The 18,532-nt window shown below is 31.6% G+C and overlaps 1 protein-coding gene across 1 annotated transcript in view; it reads right to left on the bottom strand.

The window, feature by feature from the left end:
- LOC114325757 (putative helicase mov-10-B.1) overlaps positions 1 to 18,532 on the bottom strand; it is a 181,567-nt gene that overhangs the window by 25,945 nt on the left and 137,090 nt on the right. Inside the window, exons 16-17 of the mRNA XM_050655359.1 lie at positions 11,291 to 11,420; positions 4,813 to 4,989 (exon numbers count right to left, since the gene is read on the bottom strand). Of these exons, the coding sequence (XP_050511316.1) occupies positions 4,813 to 4,989; positions 11,291 to 11,420 (307 nt within the window). The remainder of the gene's footprint in view (positions 1 to 4,812; positions 4,990 to 11,290; positions 11,421 to 18,532) is intronic.

Here is an 18,532-nt window from a genome sequence, read left to right as displayed (position 1 = left end):
AAAGAAAACTAAATACATGATAATGGGTGATACACAGCAAGACAATGAAGAGTTTATAAAAATACAAGGGGAGAAAGATTACATATACAGTTTTGACAGAGTGGAAGAGTTTACTTACCGTGGTGTGAAAGTAAAGGAAAATGGACATGAAGATAAAGAAATAGAATCCAGAATTACAAAAGGCAACCAGAAATACGGAATGCCGAGATCCTTAATGAAGTCGAAGTTTGTTTCAAGAAAAACAAAAGAAAGAATTTACAAGACAGTGATTAGAGCTACGGTTGTATATGGAGCTGAATTATGGGTTTTAAGAAAGGCAGATGAAGAAAGATTAGAAAGATGGGAGAGGAAAATTCTCCGATCAATTTACGGCGGCATAAATACACAAATGGGATGGAGAAGAAGGACAAATAAAGAGTTGGAAGAGCTGTATACGGAACCAAGGTATTAGACAGAAAAGAATGGAGAGGAGTGGTAAGAAGAGCGCAAGAGAAATTGTAACAAAAGAATGTGCCATGAATTGTAAAATGAGAGCTATATATATATATATGTATACATTTATATGGTGTATTTTTTAAATAGACAAATTAATATTGTATATTGTAGATATGTATAGTAAAAAAAATATAATTGTGTTTTTCACGCCCAGGGCCTACATGGCCTGTTGAGCAAAATAAATAATAAGTCAAAAAACTCTACAAAATAAAAGTTGGTTAGAATTAGTCAAGTTGGACGACAAAAGGTGACTTTCACCCCCCAATTAAAAGCAACCAACGGCATAAGTTCAAAGCCAACTTTGAAGTGGAGGGTCGGTAGAACCTACACCCAAATTTTTATGTAATTCGGTGGTGACCCTAAAAATGATACGGTATCGCCGTATTTCACGTTCATTTACTGGGCTAAAAATGACTAATGAGAACTTTTAAGCGGCTACAGTAGCGCGTCAACAAAACGGAAAACGCGTTTCAGATTGCGGCTTTAATTTTGAATATGTATTTTGTCAAGATATTTGGAACTCATATTCGTAATATAGTAAAGAAATATGTTAGTATGTGGAAATTACTCTATAATTAAATACAATATTAAAAAACGAGCACGTACCGCCATTAAGAAGAATAAAAAAATACACTGTCTGCAAATAAACATTTTTATCTCATGCCTAGATTTTGTGTCACATTGGAACTACTAAAATTTTTTATTTCTAACAAGAAATCGAACATATAACTAATAACTGATTAGGCAACATAGATAAATAGTCACTGTCATTTTGACAAACCTGTTAGTCCAGAAAGCCACTGCGCATCCGCTAGGAAAAATATTCTGATTCGGATTTTTTGAACAATCTTACTCAAAAAGGACTCCTTTTAACAAATTTGCATGTTGCCAGGACCAAAAGTGGTTCAAAAATGTTTTAAACGTTTTTTTGTTTTTTTTTTATAAAATTATTTTTTTTGCATGGAAAAAAGTTTTTTTAGGTTTTTTGGAACATTCCAAACAGAAAAGGTCTTTAGTGACTTTTCTCTAAAAATGATAGTTTTTGACATATAAGCGATTAAAAACTATGTGAAAACTGAAAATTTGAATGTTGTCAAGGTAGGTGGATATTCTTTAAACATCGATTGATGAAATCCCGAAGAGTTTTTTGCAATACAATATTCAAAACTCCTTTGTTTTTTAATTGCTAATCAAGCGTGCGTGACACTATTTTCCACCGTTGCATGTGTATACAGTATGGTGCAAATGAAAGGAATAAATTCGTTTTTTCGTAAACCGGCGACTTTAAGTAAAAATCCCGAAACAGGTTGATTTTTTAAGTTATGATATTGTGCCATATATGGTATACTAGTGACGTCATCCATCTGCACGGGATGACGTAATCGATGATTTTTTTAAATGAGAATAGGGGTCGTGTACTAGCTCATTTGAAAGGTTCGTCAATTCTCTATTCAGTAATATAAACATTTACATAATTATTTATAAAGGGTGTCCAAAAAAAGTTTTTAATTAAATTATTTGAAAAAGAAGAAGAATATATGTAATTTATTTAATTCAAAATACATTTTACCCGAAAACTAAAAAATATTTATTTCACAAATAAACATTGCTTTTCGATTAAATTCAGTGTTCAAGCCAGCTCCCGCCAGCCACCTGCCTCTTGGAAGTTTGAACATTTAATTTAAGGGAAAAGCAATGTTTATTTGTGAAATTAACTTTGTTTTCTGTTGTCTTTTGTTTTGAATTAAATAAATTACATACATTCTTCTTTTTTCGTCAAATAATTTCATTTAATAAAATTTTTTTGGACACCCTGTATAAGTAATTAGGTATGTAAATGTTTATATTACTGAATAGAGAATTGAAGAACCTTTCAAATGAGCTAGCACACGACCCCTATTCTCATTTAAAAAAATCATCGATTACGTCATCCCGTCCAGATGGATGACGTCACTAGTCACTAGTATACCATATATGCCTCAATATCATAACTTAAAAATAAAAATCAACCCGTTTCGGGATTTTTCCTTGAAGTAGCCGTTTTACGAAAAAACGAATTTATTCCTTTCATTTGCACCATACTGTATACACATGCAACGGTGGAAAATAGTGTCGCGCACGCTTGATTAGCAATTAAAAAACAAAGCAGTTTTGAATATTGTACTGCAAAAAACTCTTCTGGATTTCATCAATTGATGTTTAAAGAATATCTACCTACCTTGGCAACATTCAAATTTTCAGTTTTTCACATAGTTTTTGAGAGTTAAAAATGGCCAATTTTTAATCGCTTATATGTCAAAAACTATCATTTTTAGAGAAAAGTCACTAAAAACCTTTTCTGTTTAGAATGATCCAAAATCCCTAAAAAAACTTTTTTCCATGAAAAAAAAAATAATTTTAGGAAAAAAACAAAAAAAAAATAACGTTTAAAAAATTTTTGACCACCTTTTGGTCCTGGCAACATGCAAATTTGTTAAAAGGAGTCCTTTTTGAGTAAGATTGTGCAAAAAATCCGAATGAGAATATTTTTCCTAGCGGATGCGCAGTGGCTTTCTGGACTATGTGTCAGATTTCTAAGTGTAATAGCACGATTTTCTTATCTGTTCTGTTATCTGTATCGATATCTGTTCAGTGCAGTAATGTATTATTTCAAGAATTCGTTAGTGTTGATCCATGGGGAAGTAGTGTTTATTTATAATTAATTTATTAAAAGAAAAGAAAAGATGGTTTAGATTTGATTACAATACAGCACCTCTACTATGTGCTTATACGTATTTCGGAATAGCCGTTTCCTCATCGGAGCACCTGGGTAGAGGCACTGTACTGAAATCAGATCCTTTCATCCTTTCCGGGTAATTATCAAAATAATTACCAAAGATGCTACTAGCACCATCTATGAATCGAAAGTTGAGTCAGGAAATAAAATTCGAAATTATTTATCCTCTGAGCTTTTTAAGTTGGAAAAAATAAAGCATAACAGAGTGGCGAAATACTCGACAAGGGAAATCTAAAAATGCATTTCACGTCCTGTCATTAACCGTGATAATAATTTTAGCGAATTATTTCCCTTTATATCCACAAAAGTGAATAAAGTATAAACTAAAAGAAAAGAAAAGATGGTTTAGATTTGATTACAGTACAGCACCTCTACTATGTGCTTATACGTATTTCGGAATAGCCGTTTCCTCATCGGAGCACCTGGGTAGAGGCACTGAACTGAAATCAAATCCTTTCATCCTTTCCGGGTAATTATCAAAATATCTTTGGTAATTATTTTGATAATTACCCGGAAAGGATGAAAGGATTTGATTTCAGTTCAGTGCCTCTACCCAGGTGCTCCGATGAGGAAACGGCTATTCCGAAATACGTATAAGCACATAGTAGAGGTGCTGTACTGTAATCAAATCTAAACCATCTTTTCTTTTCTTTTAATTTATACTTTATTCACTTTTGTGGATATAAAGGGAAATAATTCGCTAAAATTATTATCACGGTTAATGACAGGACGTGAAATGCATTTTTAGATTTCCATTGTCGAGTATTTCGCCACTCTGTTATGCTTTATTTTTTCCAACTTAAAAAGCTTAGAGGATAAATAATTTCGAATTTTATTTCCTGAAATTTATTATATTTTTGTGAATAGAACTACGTTGTTCGACTATTTGAAAAAATAAATTATTGTTAATTGTGAGTTTTACTGTAAGTATATTTTACGTAAAAATTTTTCGAATTCTAATGCGAGTATATAAGTTTCAGGAGGATTTTTTATTCTAGAAATATCATCGACAGTTTAAAATTTAAATTTTAAAATTAAAAAAAAAACAAAGTACACGCTTCGGTAAAATTTTCACCTATTTTGGTTTATTTTTATAAATATTTATTTACTAATAAAATTGTTTTCGATTACTTCCATTTAGCGCGCCTATGAGAATATTGTCAATAAATTGATTTTAGATAATGTCAAATATTGCCACAGTTGCCAAAGTTTCGCAGAACTTTCGAAAAAGTGTATGATGCTATCTTTCAGTGCGTCACAGTTTTTCGGTTTCTTTCTAACGCATTAAATTGTATGTGACAGAAAAAACCGCACGTCGGTGATTACATTTCGTCGGTGACATTTATAACATTTATTCTAGATGTCAATAGATTTATATATATAATCGAAAAAAAAATTATTTACTAATTATATAGAATAAATGTCATAAATGTGTATTATCACGGACTTACCTTTTTATTCTATCATTCGTGACGCACTGAAAAATGCTCATGAAAAGAAGCATATTAATGACGCGCTTGTGTATCCTCTTAATAACTTACCTTTTCGTTTTTAACGAAGCCTAACTTATAAAGTTTATCGTACAGCAACAAATCTTTTTGGGCTCTTACAGTAGATATAATAATAATTCTTTTCTCCCGTCCCTGAAACGTTTCAGTTGTTCCGACATCGACACCTTCGATTTGATTTCGTTCAAGGAGGGTTTTCAATTTGTGCACCTAAAATACGTCAAAAAATCATTAGGTACAAATTATACCATGCGCTGGAATAAGTGTTCCACCCCATACACCCCATTTTTAGAAGATAAGCAAAACGCTCGGACAGGTCGATTTTTAAAATAATCATAGTATATTATAGCATCAATGTTTCGACCTTTACGCGATACCTCTTCTATGTCGAACATAGCATTATGAGCTGCACTCATAGAAATCAATAACTCTTTTTCTAAATCAGATAAATTAAATTTATTTTGTCTCTTTGGTAATGCCTCTTTGAATAGCGGGATAGAATCACAAAATCCTAAAATAATTTCAGAAAACTCATCGAGTAAAGAAAGTTCTTTAGCTCCATATATAAAATGAGTGTAATCAAATTTACAATTAGGAGCAATTAAAATTACTTTTTTCTAATGACTTCAAGAATTCAATAGTTTTTAAAAAAGCAAGTTTTCGTGATACACTCGGTATTTCTGTACCATTAAGAAAAAGCTGTCGTCCGATTCGAGTTAGTCCAGTAACTAAAGAAGTCGAGGTATCTATTGCTTGTCTCGGTGCAATATAAATGTTAAAACATAAATTTTCATGTTTCATTGCAATTTGCAAAATATCTTTTCCTACCTTAAAACCTCCTGTTTCAAGGTCGAAAAAAACAAACGTGTTATTCGTGTTGTAAACAATTGCTTAAATCAACTTTTTTACATAATTGATGGATTCGACCGTTACTTGATGAAAGTTCATTTTATCTAACAATAAAACACTGAAAACGTTTGTTTTCTATACTTCCACAAAATTTATTACCACTATGTGACTACAGCTGTTTCGGCAGAGTGCCTTTCTCAAGGGATATAGTTTACAATGTGTTTGCCTTTTTAAGTCTTTAACTGAAGAGGTTGAGGAGTGGGGAGCTGTTTGTCTCGAGTTGGTCATTCAGAATTATATCTGTATTTTTCAATTTATTAATTTCCATAGATTCTAAAAAAGATAGCTTAAGGCCTTTATTTTGAATATGCAGAATTTGAAACTCTTCATTGAAAGGATGAGTATAATCTAGAAGGTGAAGTGCGTATGTAGAAGTGTCTGTTTTTCTATTGTTGAAAGCCCTTTTGTGTTCTGATATCCGTTTGTCAACGGTTCTGCCAGTTTGACCGATGTAAGTTTTCGGACAGTCACCACAAGTTAGTTTGTACACACCACTCTGTAGTTGCTTTCTCTTTCGGCTTTTATTGTTCTTAATATATTTGTTTAAGTTGTTGTTAGTTCTGAAAGCTGGTGTTATTCCTTTCTTTTTTATGTATCTGGCTATTTTTGTTGTTATCTTGCCAGTATATGTGAGAGAGCAGAAGGTACTGGGTTCTATCTGTGGTGGTGGATATACTAATTTCAGGGCTTTCTTATGGAGTTTTTGGTTTAAAATTTTGCTAACTGTTTGTTCGTTATAGCCATTGTTTACTGCTATTTGTTTAATGATGTTCAGTTCTATCTCGAAGTTGTTTTTTGTCATGGGAATTTCTGTCAATCTATGTATCATGCTATGGTAGGCTGCTAATTTGTGTTGTGTAGGGTGGGATAATGAATTGTGTATAGTTGTGTCAGTATGGGTAGGCTTATGATATACGGATAACTCATGTTTGTTGTGTAGTCTGGTAATCGTTACATCTAGAAAGTTTATGGAATTATTCTGTTATGTTTCTATTGTAAACTCAATATTACTATGAAGTGAATTAATGTATGATAGAAATTGGTCAAGTTGTCTGTTAGTTCCTGTAAAACATACTAGTATATCATCCACGTATCTCCACCAATATAAGAACTGTTTAAATACGGGATGTTTAGAAATTGTTGATTCAAGTTGGTTCATAAATATATCTGATAGCAATGGGCTTAGAGGATTACCCATAATAAGTCCTGTCTACATTTTACACCTTGTTGAAATTTGCATAAATCAAGACTATTTTGAATTCAATAATCAAATATACACAAACAACAGTGCAGGACTTATTATGGGTAATCGTCTAAGCCCATTGCTATCAGATATATTTATGAATCAACAATTTCTAAACATCCCGTATTTAAACAGTTCTTATATTGGTGGAGATACGTGGATGATATACTAGTATGCTTTACAGGAACTAACAGACAACTTGACCATTTTTTATCATACATTAATTCACTTCAAAGTAATATTGAGTTTACAATAGAAACAGAACAGAATAATTCCATAAACTTTCTAGGTGTAACGATTACGAGACTACACAACAAACATGAGTTATCCGTATATCATAAACCTACCCAAACTGACACAACTATACACAATTTATCATCCCACCCTACACAACACAAATTAGCAGCCTACCATAGCATGATACATAGACCGACAGAAATTCCCATGACAAAAAACAACTTCGAGATAGAACTAAACATCATTAAACAATGGCTATAACGAACAAACAGTTAGCAAAATTTTAAACCAAAAACTCCATAAGAAAGCCCTGAAATTAGTGTATCCACCACCACAGAAAGAACCCAGTACCTTCTGCTCTCTCACATATACTGGCAAGATAACAACAAAAATAGCCAGATACATAAAAAAGAAAGGAATAACACCAGCTTTCAGAACTAACAACAACTTAAGCAAATATATTAAGAACAATAAAAGCCGAAAGAGAAAGCAACTACAGGGTGGTGTGTACAAACTAACTTGTGGTGACTGTCCGAAAACTTCCATCGGCCAAACTGGCAGAACCTTTGACAAACGGATAGCAGAACACAAAAGGGCTTTCAATAATAGAAAAACAAACACTTCCACATACGCACTTCACCTTCTAGATTATAATCATTCTTTTAATGAAGAGTTTCAAATTCTGCATATTCAAAATAAAGGCCTTAAGCCATCTTTTTTAGAATCTATGGAAATTAATAAATTGAAAAATACAGATATAATTCTGAATGACCAACTCGAGACAAACATCTCCCCACTCCTCAACCTCTTCAGTTAAAGACTTAAAAAGGCAAACACATTGTAAACTATATCACTTGAGAAAGGCACTCTGTCGAAACAGCTATAGTCACATAGTTGTAATATAAATTTTGTGGAAGTATAGAAAACAAACATTTTCAGTGTTTTATTGTTAGACAAATTTTTTACTTCTATTATACTTATTAATTTTTTTAATTATTGTAAATCTGCCTGTAATGCTCGAACTAAGCTGATTCTTTTCCTTTTCCATTTTTTTAGGTTATGCATGCACGTTTCTATCTCTATATTGCCTACGCCAGCGAGCGGGCGAGCAGGCATGATTTGAGTATTCTGCTATAAATGCATTGTTACCAACTTTCGCTTGCATATAAGTTTCCCCCCTTTCCTCTGAGAGGTATACCCCGCAACGAAGGTGTAGAACGTCGTTAAATTATATTCTCTTGTGATTTATAGCATTTTTTTCGAATTTAAAATTTCATGCACGTTCCCTATTGCGGAGAAGATCTTCTAAATCTAATGAACCAAATAAACCAGACCTGTGATCAGTATGGATGGAAACTCAATATTAAGAAAACTATATAATAATATGATGGTTAGCAAACAGTATTATAAACAAGAGGATGGTATAAAAACCGGTGATGCCGTACTGAACTGAGTAGAGAAACTAAACTTCCGCAGTGGATTAATGAAAGCTGGGATCCAGCCATAGAAATTAAAAACCGAATAGAACAAGCTCGAAAAAATGAGGAACGTATTTTACAGCCACAATCTTAGTACATATTGACCTTTGCGTTCGAATGGCATACATATTATATATTTCCAGTGCTACTGTACGGAGTGGAAACATGGACTATAAGTGAGGCTGTGCTTAAGCGCTTGAAATGAACGCCTTTGAGGTGTGGGTATAAAGACGACTATTAAGAATAAGCTGGGTCGACAGATAGACCAATCAAGTTAGGTTTTTACTCGATATAACTGAAAGGACAGGGTTTGACAGTTGAAATGTGTAGTATGAGATATTACAAAAAGACTACCATCTTGGGATTCATAAATTTTTTAGTGGAACAATTTTTAAATTAACAACAAAAACGTCAAACTTAATGTTGTTAATTAACGTAACAGTGATTTTTTTTTAAAAGGGGCCATCTCATCCCCCCAGGGTGGTAGGACTTTTAATTTTTTTTTCTAAAGTTGTGTATTTTAATCAGCTTTCCCTATTTTTTATTGCCATTTAATCTGATCTAATTTCCACGGAGTTATTGTAATTGTTTATAAGGTTAAAAAGTGCTATTTATTAACAAATAATTTTGAGTACATAGATGTAACTTTTTTTTAAATTCTTTTCACAGACTGTTAGTATACATCTTAACGAAGAAATAAGTCCCAGATCATTGAAATCCAATTAGCCAAATTGACTGGACCAGCCTCAGAAATTAGCTCGTTTTTCAAAAAATTTTATAAACAAATTTAATTTCACAGAAACTATTTAACAGAATTGGACTATTTTTGGCACACCATTCAAACACCATAATACCCTCAAGTTTAGATACATTTATACAAATTTTAATCAACAATAAAATTGTTATTAACAATATCCAAAAACAGCTATTTTGTTGTCCGTTTTGTAATAACTTTTTTGTTTATTAACCGATTTTCATTTAGCGTATCTCATTCGATGTGTCTTTTTTGTCTGAAAAAGTTACCTGTGAACGTCAAATCTCTAAATAAACAAGTTTTTAAGTTATGAGCAAAAAACTAAGTTTGAGGTTTTTGTTGTTAATTTAAAAATTGTTCCACTAAAAAATGGATGAATCCCAAGATGGTAGTCTTTTTGTAATATCTCATACTACACATTTCAACTGTCAAACCCTGTCCTTTCAGGTACGTCGAAAAAAGGCTAATTTTTTACTAACTTGATTGACCTAAGAGTTAGAAATCAGGAGCCTTATACGGCTGAACTAAACAACACAACTGGTCAATGTAATAAAGAGATGCAAGCTGGAATATTTCGGTCACATTATGAGACATCCTGAAAAAAAAAAAATTAAATTTTGCATCTTATCATTCAAGAAAAGATCATCAAAGACAGAGAAAGAGTAATGGAAATATATGGACATAAGTGGGATACGACATAAATTAATAAATGTACATTTACAAAAATAGAGAGAATTAAATTTTATACAATTTTGATTTCTTTAATTTTTTGTGATACAATCAACATTAAGGAGCTACGTCTATGAAAAGCATAATGAGACACAATCGTTTAATGAAACCTGACGTCATCAGCAGCAAACGATAAATAAAAACGAATCTTAAGACTTTAAATATTGATTTTAGCAAAATAAATAGATCAAAATTGTCTAAAATATAATTCTCTCAATTTTCATCTATTTACAATTATGTCTTAAAGTTATTAATAAATGAGATAATTCAATAATAATTACGCTTCCCCACCCCTCCCATTATTTTCCCCCTTAACTCGGAATATGTTGACCGCACAAAAAACTTGTAGAAATAAATTCTAGGAAATCGCATTTGCAGCAATTTCAGTTCCTACCATTTTTGTTGTAAAGTTGAAAATGGCGGAGATATTGAGCAACAACGAGGTCCTCTGTTAAAATCAAGATGGCGGCTAACGCAACGGCGGAATTCAGTCACAATTTTAAATTTACACTAATATTGACCCCTCTAAAGATGAGAATAAAAAAATTTTGGACAGCTCACTACGCAAGGTCAAATGCTATCCTGATTGGACTAGTAAACCATTAGAAAATATATGTAGAACTTTTGCTACCACAGTATGGAAAGCCTTAAAGAATATTTTGCTGGTTTTCTAAATTCTAATTGGCTAGAAAAAATAAATAATTTTCAGAAGGAACACGGACGAAAATTGAAATAAACCGACAGATGAAGCACTTGGGCGAAACGAGAAAGTAACATATTAAAAGAACCCTTGATGGTTAAAAAACTGGCCCAAGCCATTGATTATAAATATTCCACAATAATAGTAGTTATTAATCAATGCCTAAGCTAAGAAAAATATTACAAAAATGGCTCAACACAAAAAGCGAGGGCATAAAAACTGACACCAAGTACAAAATAACGTTACAAAAAAAACAAAGTAAAAAAATCCAGTAGTATATACGGGGAAGAACAATGGAACAGTATTGATGAGTTCTTAGGTTATTCAAGATCAAAACAGGCCTGGAAAACATTATAATGTCAAACTGAAAAAGGGAGAAATGAAAAACCCAATGTTGGTGAATAAAAAAATAATAGCAGCTATTTTTATTTAATATTTAACTTTTATAAGAAATATCTTACCTGTCTGACATACGGCGTAACAACACCGATATCGGAAGGTTTCACATTGTCTTCCTCATCTAGAAATTCTAAAGCTTGCAGAGCTTGAATGTATTTTATTACCATTTGTAATTCTTTCTCGTTGAAATAACTAAAAACATATTTTAATATCATAAACCATAATTTAATTACGTCTATATTATTAAAATATAAAATAAACTATAATTTGATTATTAAAATATAGATATATAACCAATTCATCCTTTTTACCACATATGCTATAATTCCTCAAATGAGAAGAGTGATATCATCGTTTAAAGGCGGAATCACCTCAAATTTAAATGTACACAGAGGCCCACGAAAACTACCTGCTCAATTTGCGTTTTCTCGTAAGAAATCACGGAATGTATAATTACTACATTTATTTGTGCTTCTCTATAGCAGAATTGGTCTGCTATGGCCATAAAAACCCTGAATTTTGTCGACCCATCAATTATTACCGTCATAAAAATATCAAAAAATAAGGTTTTTTTTTCAATAGTAAAAATTACATAGTAAAAACTGAGGCAATAAATCACGAATCCATAGATGAAAGGGTTGGTTACAAAAAAAAAACAGTTATTCTTTACCTCGTTCCAATAAGAGTAGCAAGACACGTTCATCTACATAGGCGGTGCATAGCAGCACTGCATTTTCAGATTTAGACAGCGATTAATAGTTTCTATTAGTTTAGTAAGTTTGTAGTGCTTAGTGTTTGTAAAATAGGAAGTGGTTGAATGCTCAATTATATTAAATTTACGGAAATAAAAGGCAGATATCGAGAGTTTTATTAAATCTTACCCAAGTATCCTTTCGCTCCTAGAGCATCTTCAGGGGCATTTCGTTAAAAAAGGAAGGAATCCTCGAATGCTATTAACATTAGTTTGAATTATGGTGGCATCTTATAACATATACATAGGTACTTAACATACACTAGACCAGGGGTCGGCAACCTTTTTCAGATGTCGGGCCATGTTCAAAATATGTAAAAATGTTTATGCAGGCCGCATATTCAAATGTAGCTTAAATAGTCTTGTTCAGTCTGTTTGCATCCATCCCTGGATAAAGGTCTCCCCACAAGTTCTTCAGTATCTACCCATTTTTGCTTTGACGTCGTCTAGCCATCGTTTTTGTGGTTTTGCTTTAGTATGACCGGGCTCGTGTGGTCTCCAATGTATAATGTTTCGCGTCCACATTTCATTGCTTTGTCATGACCAGTTCCATTTTATTTGCGCAATTTTTCCAATTGCATCTTCCACCTTCGTCCTGCGTCACACGCCCTTATTTTCGTTTATGTCCTTTCAGCTTAGTCCTAACATAGCTTGTTCGATGGACCTCTGTGTTGATCTTAATCTATATATTTATCTTTCATTTATTTTAAGGCATTTATAACGTCATCGTTAGTAATTTTGGTAGTTCAGATTTTACATTTAATATTTCCATACCGCGGTTTTCTGGTTTTTCAATGTTGAACGAGTATAATTCTGTATAAATAGTAATATTCAATAATATTTATTAAATTATTTTTGTCATTTATAGTGATTCCATTGATATCTGTTATCAGGTGTATTTGTTGTCGGTCTCTCCTATTTAGAGTTTTTAACACTTTCATACTCTTGATTTTCCCCATAATATTTTCGATTTGTTCGGTATTTTAGTCCCTGATGTCTTGTCTTATCCTTTTTTTATTGCCTTATTAAGTTCCTTATATTTTAGTGAATTTCGGTCCATGCAACTGTTGTCCTTAAGCGTCTGTTGCCTTTCTGTCTTTAATTTATTATTTTTCATAAGTTTGTTGATTTTTTCTAAAATTACATTCATGCATTGACGGGCCGAGCAAAAAGTTTCAAAGGGCCGCATGCATTTTGGTCCATGCAACTGTTGTCCTTAAGCGTCTGTTGTCTTTCTGTCTTTAATTTATTATTTCTCATAAGTTTGTTGATTTTTCCTAAAATTACATTAGTGCATTGACGGGCCGCATGCGGCCCCCGGGCCGCATGTTGCCGACCCCTGCACTAGACGAAGGACCAACAGATAAAAATTGATTGCCGGTACTTCAATATGCAGACGTACCCAAGTATCGGCAATCAATTTTTATCTGTTTGTCCTTCGTCTAGTGTATGTTAAGTATATGTTATATGTTAAGTTAATTTCCCACCATAATTCAGACAAATGTTACAATATATTAATTTATTTACATGTTTAACTTACTGACGTTTCGATCTATACTCCAGAGACTGCTTTCAAAGTTAAAAAAAAATAGAAAATAAATAACATAAGAATATATAAATATATAATAAACAAATAAAATAAATATAACTATCATTTATATAATGAAATTAGTCTATCCATCATCACAGAAAAAACCCAGTACATTCTGCTCTATCACATAGGTATACAGGCAAAATATCAACAAAAATAGCCAGATACATAAAAAAGAAAGGAATAACACCAGCTTTCAGAACTAATAACAACTTAGGCAAATACATTAAGAACCATAAGAGCAGAAAGAGAAAGCAATTACAGAGTGGTGTTTACAAACTGGCATGTGGTGACTATCCAAAAACATCGGTCAAACTGGCAGAACCTTTGACAAACGAACAGCAGAACACAAAAGGGCTTTCAAACAATAGAAAAACAGACACTTCTACATACGCACTTCACCTTCTAGATCTTAATCATTCATTTAATGAACAGTTTCAAATTCTTCATACTCAAAATAAAGGCCTGATAAGCTATCTAGATATATTAGAATCTCTGGAAATTAATAAAATGAAAAATACAGATATAATTCTAAATGACCAACTTGAGACAAATAACTCCCCACTCCTCAGCCTATTCAGTTAGAGACTTTAAAATTCAAACACATCCTAAAATAAATCACTTGAGAAAGGCACTCTGCTGAAACAGCTGTAGTTACATAGTTTAAAAATAAATTTTGAGGAAGTAACTAAAACAAAAGTTGTCAGTGTTTTATTGTTAGATATCATTTATATCTTTGAAAACGGTCTTTGGATATAGAGATCGAAACGCCAGTAAAAACCTGTAAATAAAAAAATATTGTGACCAATTTTAACAAATAATATTTAAAAAATATAATATAATTAACGTTGAAATAAAAGTGAGTGTACGCCACTGGATCTTCATTCGTCTTTCCGCGCTTCCCCACCTTTAAAGGATGATGTCACTTTCCCCATATTCGTAACTTAAGCATTGTTGTATAGAGCTGATTACATTTTTTTATTTTACAATTATTTTTTATTGTTTATAAACACGTTTTCTACATTCCTTTTTATCGCCTGCTAGATTTTTTTCTCCAGCCCATGTTCCTCTAAATATTTTTCTTATCATTTTGTTCCATATTTGCGTTGATCTTTCGTTATTTTGATTTTTTAATTTCAATCGACCTATGCTAGGTCCGCCACTGGTAACGTCACTTTGACGTAAAAGGTGCGTTTAAACGAGGTAAAAATTAAAAAAATTGGCACTTTAGTTCACAAAGTGATGATGACAAAATGAAAATTGCATTACTGAACAAGGGAAATGCATTTCGACGTGTTGAAAAATGATAAATTTGTAATTCGGAAATAATTGACATAAATGAGTTCAATATTGGTATAGGTTTTTGAATATCATGACGACGATGGTCTCCAAGGCACCGTCGTCATGATAGTCGTGTTCAGCGATCCCAAAAAACTCCGAGTAGTAATATTGAACTTATTTATACAGGGTAATTGATAAGTAAGGTAAAGCTCAATAGCTCCGCTATGGTAACAGATAGCAATAAAAGTTAATAACAAAAATTTTAGCAACCTTTGAGCTTCACATTACAAAATAGTTAGAATGTTACAGGGTGTTCAATAACACAGTGGCAGACCAAACTTATGTTTTTTTAAATGGAACACCCTAAATTTTATTTTAAATTCGAAATCCTGTTAACTTCTCCATCACAAAAATATAAAGGTTTGTTATGTTATACAGGGTATTTACAAAGTTATAACCAATTTTATATGAAAATCGTAAGTTCAACTCCCTGTATAAATAAAAATAAGCAAAACAACAATGGTTTATTAATGCCATATTTTTTAACGTATTGTCAAAATTTTCAAGAATGGTCGATATTGCTAATTTTCTTTATATCAAATACAGGGTGAGTCAAAACGCAAGTACATTATTTTCTCAGTCATTTTAAATGTAACATCCTGTATTTTATATCACTATTGAAAAGTACCATTACCGTACTTTAATTTTAGATAACATTCCCTATGTCTAAATTTATGAGTTTTCGAGATATTTTCATTTTTCAATGGACCAGTAGCGTGTCCACCCAAATCACCAGAATTTAATAAACTGGACTGATTTTTTTGGGGTTACGTTAATAATGAAGTTTATAAAATACCTCCAACAACAAGGGATGAGACGAAAAATAGAATACAAAGTGTATTTCGACGTGTTAATTTACAAATGCTCCGTAGAGTAAGTAGCTCATTCAATGATCGTTTTTAGGCGTACATAAATGTGTTATGAGATAATTTTGAACACCTTATGTAATTAAATATTAAAAATATTTTATTAAAAGTAGCTTCTAATTTTTTCAAACATGTTTTTTTTGCAAAATGTAGTACTGATAAATTATGTTTCGTTCTTTATTTGTTACATTGTTACATTTACATACAAAAGTAGTGTTTAATTGTCTTCACAAAATATTGTATTTTGTGTTTGTGTGTTTTTTTGTAAAATTTATTACTAATTTTCTTTGTTTATTTGTTGCATTTACATAAAAAATAGTTTTTAATTGTTTCAAAAATGTTGCATGTAGTGGTTGTGTTTTTGTTTGTAAAATGTATTACTAATAAATTATTTTCAACGAAACTTTTCGTTTATAAATTTGCAAAAGTCTGTGTGTTATTGCGTTGCCGCTCCTGCGATACTTAGAGCAGATGTATCGATGGATTCTTATGTAGTTATGTCTTCTGAATTCAAATCTGAAAACGGCATTTCGATATTTCTAACCGTCTTCGAGATAATCGACCTCAAAATCTAAAATGTGACGTCACAATCCGGTTATTTCCTACCACGCACTAAACGTCAGCTGAAATCTTTGATTAGGAAGTAGGCTACTTTTTTTAATCTGAATTTGTTAAGCAAAGCAAATGTTATTATTTACATTTGAGTTTGATACTTCGTGAATGTCAAACTAAATTTTAAATTATTTAGCTATTAATAAAATATAAATGACATTTTATAGTGAATTTAATTATTATATAAAATAATATGTGTAATAAATGTATAAAAATACAATTTGAGTATATTTGGAAAGCAATAATGTATTAATAACTTTCAAAAGGTTTGTACGAGTAAGTATACGGCCTTCCCTTTAATGATAAATAGACTGTTCCATAAGTACTACTACAGTTCATCAGTAAAAAGTATCTTTATGTATTATGTATTTCGCAATATTTGAAAATTGTTCTTAAAATGTTGTTTGGAATAAAAAATTATATTTGACGAATTTTCTCAAATTATGGATACCAACATCATTTTCATTTATAAATCTTGTATTTTTAATTTGACGAAGAAAAGTTATTCTTCATAAAAAGCTCTTCTTGGTCTAAGATTTATGATGCAACTATCACGAATCAAATTTTATTAATTTTATACGAGGTATATAAAAAATATGAATTTCGAGTAAAGTATCTATTTACACTGCGCGAGTCATAGAAAACGGTCACCCCAAAAAATGGGTCATGTTTGATGTCAAGTGTCTCCTAAACCTGTCGTCCGATTTAAGTAATTTTTTCAATATCTTATAGCTTTATTCTTTAACAATATCGCTGTAATAATATTGTTGCTAAACACGTAAATTTTTATTGTATACCGGGTGAACGAATCAAACTGTGTTTTTTCCTCAAAGTTTGCAACACCCTGTGGCATATTCTAGCATTTATAAAATACTGAAATTAAAATACAACTATAGCCTCAGGTTCTCTTAACATTCTGTTTATTGATACATTCGCTTATATTGGATAATACAAAAGTTAGGTACTTTTAACAACAAGCCACGTTCTTCATCAGAACAGAGTGTTTCTAAATAAGTACGACAAACTTTAAGGGGTAATTCTGCATGAAAAAATAATGACCATTTGCTTTATAAACATATGTCCGCAAGTGCTTCGCCTCTGAGATACAGGATGTTGAATTTTTTCTTACAAACCGACTATTTATTTATTGCATTAAAACCGGTTGAGATATGCAAATGAAATTTGGTGGATTTTAAGAAATAGTTATTGCGTATTTTTTGACATGCAATTAAGAATTTTATATTCACGTATGCACGCCAATGGTGAATATAAAATTTTTAATTGTATGTCAAAAAATGTGCAATAACTACGTCACGAAACCCACCAAATTTTATTTGCATATCTCAACCAATTTTTAAGCAATAAATAAATCGTCAGTTTAAGAAAAAATTCAACATCCCGTATCTCGGCAACGAAGCATTTGAGGGCATACGATTGTAGAGCAAACTGTCATTATTTTTAATGCAGAATTACCCCTTAAAGTTTGTCGCACTGGTTCTTGCATTTAGAAACACCCTGTACTGATAAAGACCACGTCTAATTATTAAAGTAACTAATAACTTTTGTACTATCCAACATAAGCGAATGAATCATGAAACAGAATGTTAAGAAAACCTGGGGCTATTGTAGGGCTTTAATTTCAGTGTTTTATAAATACTAGAATATTTCACACGGTGTTGCAAACTTTAAGGAAAAAACACAGTTTGATTGGTACACCCGGTAGGTATACAATGAAAATTTACCTGTTTAGCAACAACATTATTACTATATACAGCGATATTGTTAAAGAATAAAACTATAAGATATTGAAAAAATTACTTAAAGCGGACCACAGGTTTACGAGATACGAGACATGCAAAATGACCTATTTTTTGGGGTGCCCGTTTTCTATGACGCGCAGTGTAGTTCACAACATTTAAATTAGAATGATATATTTGCACATTAAAATTTTTAATTCTAAACAACTTTTCGTAATAGCAATTTTCCATATTATGAATTTAAATACGTATATAAACAAAAAAAAATGATAAAGTCTAGAAAACTCGAGTATTTTGCGCATGTTTGTAGACATCCGGAAAAATATAGCATTCTACATCTAATTATGCAGGGTAAAATATTAGGCAGAAGAAGTCGAGGAAGAGGA

Source organism: Diabrotica virgifera, chromosome 7 (genome assembly GCF_917563875.1).
Source record: "Diabrotica virgifera virgifera chromosome 7, PGI_DIABVI_V3a".
Classification (NCBI taxonomy): Eukaryota; Metazoa; Arthropoda; class Insecta; order Coleoptera; family Chrysomelidae; genus Diabrotica; species Diabrotica virgifera.
The sequence above is the reverse complement of the archived record's forward strand: the minus strand, read 5'-3'. Positions and strand labels throughout refer to the sequence as shown.